Source organism: Camelina sativa, chromosome 7, assembly GCF_000633955.1.
Source record: "Camelina sativa cultivar DH55 chromosome 7, Cs, whole genome shotgun sequence".
Taxonomy (NCBI): domain Eukaryota; kingdom Viridiplantae; phylum Streptophyta; class Magnoliopsida; order Brassicales; family Brassicaceae; genus Camelina; species Camelina sativa.
The window spans coordinates 19,882,060-19,891,017 of record NC_025691.1 but is presented as its reverse complement, the minus strand read 5'-3'; the positions used below and the strand labels follow the sequence as shown (position 1 = coordinate 19,891,017).

Sequence of the window (8,958 nt, the reverse complement as noted above, 5' to 3'; positions counted from 1 at the left end):
AGGGGGGGGGAGGGAGGAGTTATAGTCTAAACCTGTACCGGCTGGAATCAATGCAGGAGTGGGCAGTTCGCTGTGAGCAGTTGGAGTGACAGAGATTGCTCCCGAGTTCGAGCCAAGAACCCGACGAGTAACCTTAGGAGGGTTTTGAGTTAAGAGACCATCGGTTTGAGCCTCAGTTCTGCTATCTTTCACTGTAGCACGATTTTCAGATCTGGAGTTTAGAGTTAGGATTTGGTTGTAAGAGTTGAGAATGGCTTGTGCCTGAGCATTTACCACCACATGAGTAGATTTGTAATGTGCAGGAAGAGCTAGTACCACTCGCTCATGCTCAATGAAAGCAGTTTGAGGGGAGTGGGGGGAAGGGGAGGAAGGGGAGAAGGGAGAAAGGGAAGAGAATTCTGAAAGTGAAACAATAAGGCTATGGTCAAGAGGGTCAGGAAGGAAAGGAGGGGGCGATTAGGACTGCCTTCAGCCGTGGCTGAAGTAGGGTTTGGGCTGGAAACTCGATCCTCAGGGAACCAGCGGTTCGCCGTTGACTTTTCTATTGCACCTAACGTATTTATTTAAACTAAAAAAGAAAGAACCTTTTGTATAAATTTTGAAAATACAATGTTACATTAATGTTTGGGTTTGGGTGAATAGGCAGGTAGTCTAATTTTGAGCTGTAAGTAAATTACTATATGGTGACAAAATGGTAAATAAAAGAGGTTTCCATGCGGACTGGCAAAATCTCCCTTACTCTATACTTTTGTGAAATTGTGTGAATTTACAAAATAACTCACATGAGTCACGTAGATATTAAATTATCTTTATGTTATTTCTCGTCGGTAGAGAGCTGCATGATTGTTTATCACGTTTAGCAAGAATCATATACATTATTCTCTTCCATTTAGATAACCAATTAATAAAAAAAATAAACTGGTATCACATAAAATAATGTGTTATTTGACAAATTATCGATCATGCATGTAACATGAATGATTTTAAATAGCGTGAAATTTGGTAAAATAACGTCTTATATTTGGTGAAATAATGACCTTGTATCATGAATAATATGCAACACATTAATGTAATGTGACGAATGCCTTCTGAGAATAACCATCACGTTTTAGTGTAAGCTATTACTTTACATGTAAATTTCTAGTTGTTAAGTACTCTACATCCCTTATTGAACTTCTTGCAAGTTCAATAATAGTATATGTTTTATATTTTCTTCTGCATTATTTCATGGTGAAAAAAAATGTAAAAGTGGAACTTGTGAGGCTCTCCAAGTTATATATGACTACTTATTTCCGATACAACATTTTTATTTTTCTTGACAATTTAAAAATATGACATTGGATATATTGGCATTCCGATCGCAATGGATTCCAAAATCACTTCTTTTTTCCACTGGTGAAAGAAACTTTGTGCTCCAACAAAAAACTTATAAACATATGAAAACACAAACACTACGATCTTTATTAGGGTGTGTGTGATCAATTCGCTTCTAATTCACGATTCAATTGTGGGCTTAGGCCCATTTAACAATAACACTCTCTCTTAGAAATCGGCCCATCCATATCTGAGGCTCCGACTCCGATAGTAGCGCTGTTAAAACTCTTTGACACACGACCATCTTAATGTAACGCCACGTGTCGATGCACTTCATCAGGGCGCGCGTAACCGCCAGTAATTGCGAAACCAAAGGTTCCATCTTCCCGACACGTCGCTTATCCCGACCACGAACCACTCCACTGTTCTCGATTGTCTTTTTTTTTTTCTTTCCTCAAGCAAAAAAAACCTTTTTTTTTCTTCTGGGTTTCTTCGTTTCCAATCTTGGAATCACCGTTGTAGATTGCTTTGCGAGTTTTTCAATTGAATCGATCTCGTGCAGTACCAAGATATGGCGGGAAACGAAGAAGTAGTAGATAAGAAGATAAGATCAACAGTTTCGAGCTGTGAGGCTTATTTCGATAAAGTTCAGTCAAGGAAGAATCTCCCCAAATCTCTTCAAGAAACCCTAAACTCTGCTTTCGCCGGTATCCCTGTTTCCTCCTTCCCTCAAGTCCCCGGCGGCAGAGGTAAAAAAAAAAAAAAAAATCCAATTTTTACTCAATTTGGTTTCATTCCGTGAATAGAGTGGGGTCCGTGATTGTAGTAGTTAGCCATTTTGTTTTGTTTGGTGACAGTGATAGAGATACCAGCGGAGACACCAGTCTCAGAAGCAGTAAAGATTTTATCAGACAGCAAGATACTCTCAGCTCCTGTGATCAACACAGATCACGAGACTTCTTTAGATTGGAGAGACAGATACCTAGGAATCATTGATTACTCTTCGATCATCTTATGGGTACTAGAGAGTGCTGAACTCGCTGCAATCGCGTTATCTGCCACTTCTGCAACCGCTGCTGGTGTTGGAGCAGGAGCTGTTGGAGCTCTTGGTGTTGCTGCCCTCGGTGTCACTGGTCCTGTTGCTGCAGCGGGGTTAGCTGCGGCTGCGGTTGGAGCTGCTGTTGCTGGTGGTGTTGTAGCTGATCGTGGGGTTGGTAAAGATGCTCCTACTGCTGCTGATAAATTAGGGAAAGATTTTTATCAAGTTATTCTTCAAGAAGAGCCTTTCAAATCAACCACTGTAAGTGTTACTAACTAGTAATGCTTTGTTTGCTTTGTGGACAGTGTTATGGATATGTTTTATGTTGTTGTTGTTGTTGTCAGGTTAGAACGATACTTAAGTCGTTTAGATGGGCTCCTTTTCTTCCTGTATCTACAGAGAGTTCAATGTTGAGTGTTATGTTGCTACTCTCCAAGTACCGGTTAAGAAATGTGCCGGTTATTAAAGCAGGAGAACCAGATATCAAGAACTACATTACTCAATCTGCAGTTGTTCAAGGTCTTGAAGGTTGCAAAGGTAGAGATTGGTTTGATCACATTTCTGCTCTCCCCATTGCTGATCTCGGCCTTCCTTTCATGTCTCCTAGCGAGGTAAACAATATATAAACTCTTTAAGAACCCGACCTTCTAGGCTCTCAAACTGGTGTGAAATCGAACTTGTTGGGTTCAGGTTGTTAGCATTGAGAGTGAAGAACTTATTCTTGAAGCATTTAAGCGGATGAGAGACAACAACATTGGTGGTCTACCTGTAATCGAAGGACCGAACAAGAAGATTGTTGGAAACATAAGCATGAGAGATATCAGATATTTGCTTCTACAACCTGAAGTCTTCTCCAATTTCAGGTCTAAATTTACTTTACTCGCTTGTTTCACATTTCATCAACTTCTGGTTCAACTACTAACAATGATCTCTTTGTTTATTATTATGATAAAGACAACTTACGGTGAAGAGTTTCGCGACAAAGATTGCTACCTCGGGAGAGGAATATGGTTTAGCGGTTCCTGCGATAACATGTAGGCCTGATTCGACTTTGGGGAGTGTTATAAACAGTTTGGCTTCGAGGTCGGTGCACCGGGTTTATGTAGCGGCTGGAGATGAGAATGAGCTTTATGGGGTTATAACACTGAGGGATGTGATCTCTTGTTTCGTATCAGAACCTCCAAACTACTTTGAGAACTGTCTAGGGTTCTCGGTTAAAGAAATGCTTAACCGATGATCACCTCTTGTTTCTCAGCTTTACTATTTGTCTTTGTTTCTGTTGTTCTTTCTTGGTTTTAGATTATGGAGTTTGTTGTCTTTATATCTTTATTTATGTAACCATTTTGAGTTTTAAAAGTTCTGTCATTTGTGATTTATCTTTAGAAAAATCTAATCAAGTTGGAATTTTGCCTAGAGATGGATAATGATTGGAACTTAACACTGATAACAAGGGATTAGGACAACACTTGCCATCCAACAGCAGCACATGAGTGTACAAAATTGGTTTTTGATGTGAACTGATCATTTGCAAAACTTAGGAGATTTTAAAATTGGGTTATATAATTTACAAAAGCATAGTGGAAATTAGAAAAAGATATACTGTATGGTGGTGATTTTTTTTAAATGAGTGTCATTTAGGCTAATAATGTGATATTATGTAAGTTAATATGTTTTCAAATAAAAAACATATTAGTTAGTTAAATTTCGCGCGAAGATAATATTATACGTTAAATCTAATATAATTTAATACATTTCGAGTAAAATATGTTTAGTTTAAATCACGCAAAAATCATACTATTATTCTTGAAAGCATGCATATTATATAAGAATTTATTTATAAATTTTTGAAATTTATTTATGAGTTGTATAATTTCTTTAAATTTGGAATTTTATTGACCAAGAAAATATATAAAATAAATAAAAATGTATTAAAATAAATAAATAAATAAAAAAAGAGCGTTTGCTGAATGGAAAAAATGTCATTAAAACCATGAACTTTCAAATTTTGGTCATTTAAACCATAAACTTTGTTGTAGGCCATTTAAAACATCAATTTTTGTTGATTAGCTTTTTAAACATAAAATTTCGTTGACCAAGCCAAAAAAGATATGAAATCTGATAGTTGACCTATTAACAGACGTTACTATGCCGTTAATCATTCCGTTACTGACAAAACGACGTCGTTTTAATAGAAGTTTTAATTCGAAAAAATGTCATTTAAACCATAAACTTTTAAATATAGGCCATTTAAATCATGAACTTGTAAATGTATGTCATTTAAACCATGAACTTTCAAATTTCTGTCATATAAACCACAAAACTTGCCATGGGCGTTCGGTGAAAACTAGACAACCTGAAAATTTTAGTTATCGAAGCAAACCGAAAAAAGAAAGCCTAACCATTCGGTGCAATTGATTTGGATAATCAGATTTTGGTTCAGTTCGGTAATCAGACCTATTGGTTTATTAGAAACCGCAAAAGTATATATGTCTAATCGGTTAAACCATTTAACCGTAGTTTAGTTTCTCTCTTCTTTCTTCGACTCTTCCTCATGATGCGGTTCTGAAAAAGAGAAAGAACAACATCAATTCATCCTTCTTTTTCGATTTTTGTCATGTATTTTGTGTCTTTTGTATTTGTCTTGAGTTTTTTTTATTTATTAAGACACTACACTAGAGTTTGAAGGATTGATCATTTTGTTAAAGGACACTACACTAGAGTTTGAAGGATTGATCACATTTTTCATATATTATGGTTTAAATGACATTAATTTGAAAGTTCATGGTTTAAATGACATTAATTTGAAAGTTCATGGTTTAAATGACATGCATTTACAAGTTCATGGTTTAAATGATATGCATTTACAAGTTTATGGTTTAAATGACCTATATTTAAAAGTACATGGTTTAAATAACATTTTTCGAATTAAAACTTCTATTAAAACGACATAGTTTTTTAGATCAGTAACGGAATGATTAACGGCTTAGTAACGTCTGTTAGTAAGTCAATTATCGGATTTAATGTCATGTTTTTTTGGCTTGGTCAACGAAACTTCATGTGGTCAATGAAACTTCATGTTTTAAAAAAATAGTTAATAAAAATTGATATTTTAAATGTTAAAGTTCATGATTTAAATGGTCAAAATTTGAAAATTGATGGTTTTAATGACATTTTTACCTTTCCTGAATGCATGGTTTGGTTGTCACCTTCAGGTGCCTCGGCGACCCCAATCATCATCCCCTGTCTTTTTTACTAGACCACAACATAAACCCTAATTTCCCGACATCTCTATCTCCTCCGATTACCTCAAAAGTGTTCGATCTCGGCTCATCTTTACGAAAGTTCATCCCTTTTTCATCTTGAGAATCTCAGGTTTGTCCAATTTCTTATATCCTGTTTTGGTGCTCTGCTCCTGATAGGGATGATTTAGGGTTGCTTACGATTTTGAGAGGGTCTGGTCTCTTTGTTAGTTTTCATTGAGACCCTTATTCGTAATTCGTGTTCTGGGTCTGATCTAGCCCATGTTAAGATATGAATCTATCCTCTTCCCCTGTTTAGATTTTGCAATTAAGACGACATCCTGGGAACGTTTGATTGTTTAGTCTTAGTTTTTGTTTTCTGACTTGTGGTGGCATCTTTGTGGTTTTCGAAGATGTCAACCCCAGCAAGGAAGAGGCTTATGAGAGATTTCAAAAGGTTGCAGCAAGATCCTCCTGCTGGTATCAGTGGTGCTCCTCAAGACAACAACATCTTGCTCTGGAACGCTGTTATCTTCGGGTATAAAAACATTTGCCTTTTGTGCTAATTACTGTTTTTTTTGTTCTCTTCTTGTGTTGATTCTGATCTGCTTCATGGAACTTTGCAGTCCGGATGATACACCTTGGGATGGAGGTTTGTACAATCAAAGTGTATTTTCCTTTTACATATATGACTAGAGAAACATGAACTTGTATAGATTCAATCCTTGTTAAGAAGTACCACACCACCTGTATATGTTTTTTATCTTTCAGGTACTTTTAAGTTGACCCTTCAGTTTACAGAGGATTATCCAAACAAACCACCAACTGTTCGTTTTGTTTCTCGGATGTTTCATCCTAATAGTAAGTCTCTCATTCATGCTTAATCTTTGGCTCTGTTACTTGATCTTATTGTTTCGCTTGGCTTTTTTGTTCAGTCTATGCAGATGGAAGTATCTGTCTTGACATCTTACAGAACCAATGGAGTCCTATCTATGATGTTGCAGCGATCCTTACATCTATCCAGGTATATGATCAATCCTTGTGTACCATTTCATCTTTGAGATTATCCCTTTCAATGGATGAATGATTTTTTTTCGATTTGTAGTCACTCCTCTGTGATCCCAACCCGAACTCACCTGCAAACTCAGAAGCTGCCCGCTTATTCAGTGAGAACAAGCGAGAATACAACAGACGGGTGAAGGAGATTGTGGAACAGAGTTGGACCGCTGATTAATATCGGGTAACCAAATCTTCTGCGCTCGGATTTTATAACATTTGAAGAAGTGAAGGCGATCAAACTGGTAAAAGCGTGAGACATTTATCAGTTTTCCAAAGTTAAGTTGTTTCATGCCTTCAGTTGAATATATATGTGTAGTGTAATGTTTGGATAAGTCCCATATATTCTGGATTGTTCAATTTGTATTTGTGTTTGTATTTCCCTCACCTATTCAATATAGAGTATGGATTCTATAGCTGTTTAGATTCGATTTAAAGGGAGGCAATTCAAATCGTGGAGTTTTTAATCAGTTGGTGATTCAGATGAACAGAACAAAACAAAGCACATAGTGCTCTGTCTCAAGATCTTAGTTAGGTTCTTAGGTTTTTTTCACAAACGTTTGAGCAAAGTCATAGATAAAGCTGATATTGTCTAGATGATTCTTACATATTGGATTGGTTTTGCTATACAACCATAATATATTTATTGTTCATTTGAGTGGTTAAGCAACATTTAACTAGTGAACTGTATATTTAACTAGTTAAACTCCAATGAGACGAATTATTAGTTGCTAACTAAGAAATTAAATGAGAAGAGTCACATTTACTATAAAAGAGAAGTAAATATTATGTGATTTGTTTATCCGTGTACACATGAAAAAGCTCTTAACTCACCTGGCCGTTGGAAAAAACCGCTCAAATCTTTGAATGCCATGATGCCACCTAGAGTCCCCCCAAACACTTCAGTGTTCATTGAATTGATTCATCGCTCGATAGAAAACAAAGTATGAACAATGAAGCGTTTAAGGGAACTCAAGGGGACATTTGACTTTACATCTTATGCCTCTTTGCTAATGCTTCTTCTCTTACTCACTTACCTTCTTAGTGACAACCCAAGCTGCATATATATATATATATGTATATATATATCCTTCTCTATATTATATTTTTGTTGAGGAATTTTTTGGGGAGGGACCGTAGAATATATGTTCTCCATTGAATAGCAAAACATGGGCGAAATATATATATGAAGATGAACCAAGTCGGAATTTGGGAATAAGGAACCACGAGAATATTAATATCATCTTTTGCTACAGAAAAGATCTTATTCTTCTACTCTCTTTTTTCTTCTCCTTGTAAAGTTGTAATTGCTTAAAGCCAAGAACATTTCAACAAAGTTACGAAAACCAAAATAAAAATAAAGAAAGTTACAAAATGTAAAAAAGTCTAGAAACTGTGAAAGTATATTACGATTTTCACAATATTCTCTCTGTTTCATTTGTTGTGAAAGAATACAAACTTTTTTTTCAAGAAATCACATAGTAAATTTTATTCTTTATTTAACAAAAAGTTATTAACTAAAACTTATTTAACCAATGAGAAAACATAATAGAGAATATAATGGTCAAAAAGTCAAATACAGTTAAAATTTTGCATAGATTTTTGAAAACAGCACTTGAACCGAAATAAAAAAATTCCTAAAACATCACTTAAAGGGATACGGAGGGAGTAGTATATTTAATAATTATTAAGATTATGTTGAGATGATAATGTATTGTTAATATGGTAAAAGCGAAAATTAAACCGTCCTTTTATGTCTACAGTATATCATAAAGTTTAAGTAGCGGTGTGTATATGCGCTGATGCGCACAAGAAGAAGCAAACAAATTCATGTGCATTTGCATGTATATGAGTGTGATTCTTTTGCATCTAAACGTGTATAGAAACGTATCTTGCAAAAAGCTGAATGGAGAAAGGACTTGTGACTTTTCTTGAAACAAAATGATTCCCTCACGTACGTACACTTAAAGCCCTTAACCTGGATTTACGTCTAGATTCACAATGCTTCCAATTGTATATATGAAACGCCAATGTCTCCATTCTTTTTCAAACCCCTAACACCCTTGTAGACCCAATTTGCCCATTCCACCAAATTATATGTTCAATTAATATAAGAAACACATCATTTTGGTCGGATGTTCCCTAGAGTTCCTCTGAGCACTTCATTGGAGATACCATTGTCTACTAAATTGTATTCTACTGAAGTGTTTGGGGGAACTCCTGGACTCGTTCGATAGAATTTTAATTTACTAGACTCAGTGTGACTTGGTGTAACATATATTTGTTATATATATATATATATATATATAT

General features: G+C 35.6%; 2 protein-coding genes across 2 annotated transcripts; both read left to right on the top strand.

Moving 5' to 3' along the window:
* LOC104701625 (SNF1-related protein kinase regulatory subunit gamma-1-like) lies at window positions 1,687–3,729 on the top strand. The gene is made up of 5 exons (XM_010417341.2): window positions 1,687–2,063; window positions 2,172–2,614; window positions 2,698–2,964; window positions 3,044–3,216; window positions 3,308–3,729. The coding sequence occupies exons 1-5, from the start codon at window positions 1,886–1,888 to the stop codon at window positions 3,588–3,590; spliced, it is 1,344 nt and encodes a 447-aa protein (XP_010415643.1). The 5' UTR covers window positions 1,687–1,885; the 3' UTR covers window positions 3,591–3,729.
* LOC104701624 (ubiquitin-conjugating enzyme E2 2-like) lies at window positions 5,536–7,079 on the top strand. Its single transcript, XM_010417339.2, has 6 exons — window positions 5,536–5,725; window positions 6,006–6,130; window positions 6,219–6,244; window positions 6,364–6,453; window positions 6,528–6,616; window positions 6,698–7,079. Exons 2-6 carry the CDS (start codon window positions 6,006–6,008, stop codon window positions 6,824–6,826), a joined length of 459 nt encoding a protein of 152 aa, XP_010415641.1. The 5' UTR covers window positions 5,536–5,725; the 3' UTR covers window positions 6,827–7,079.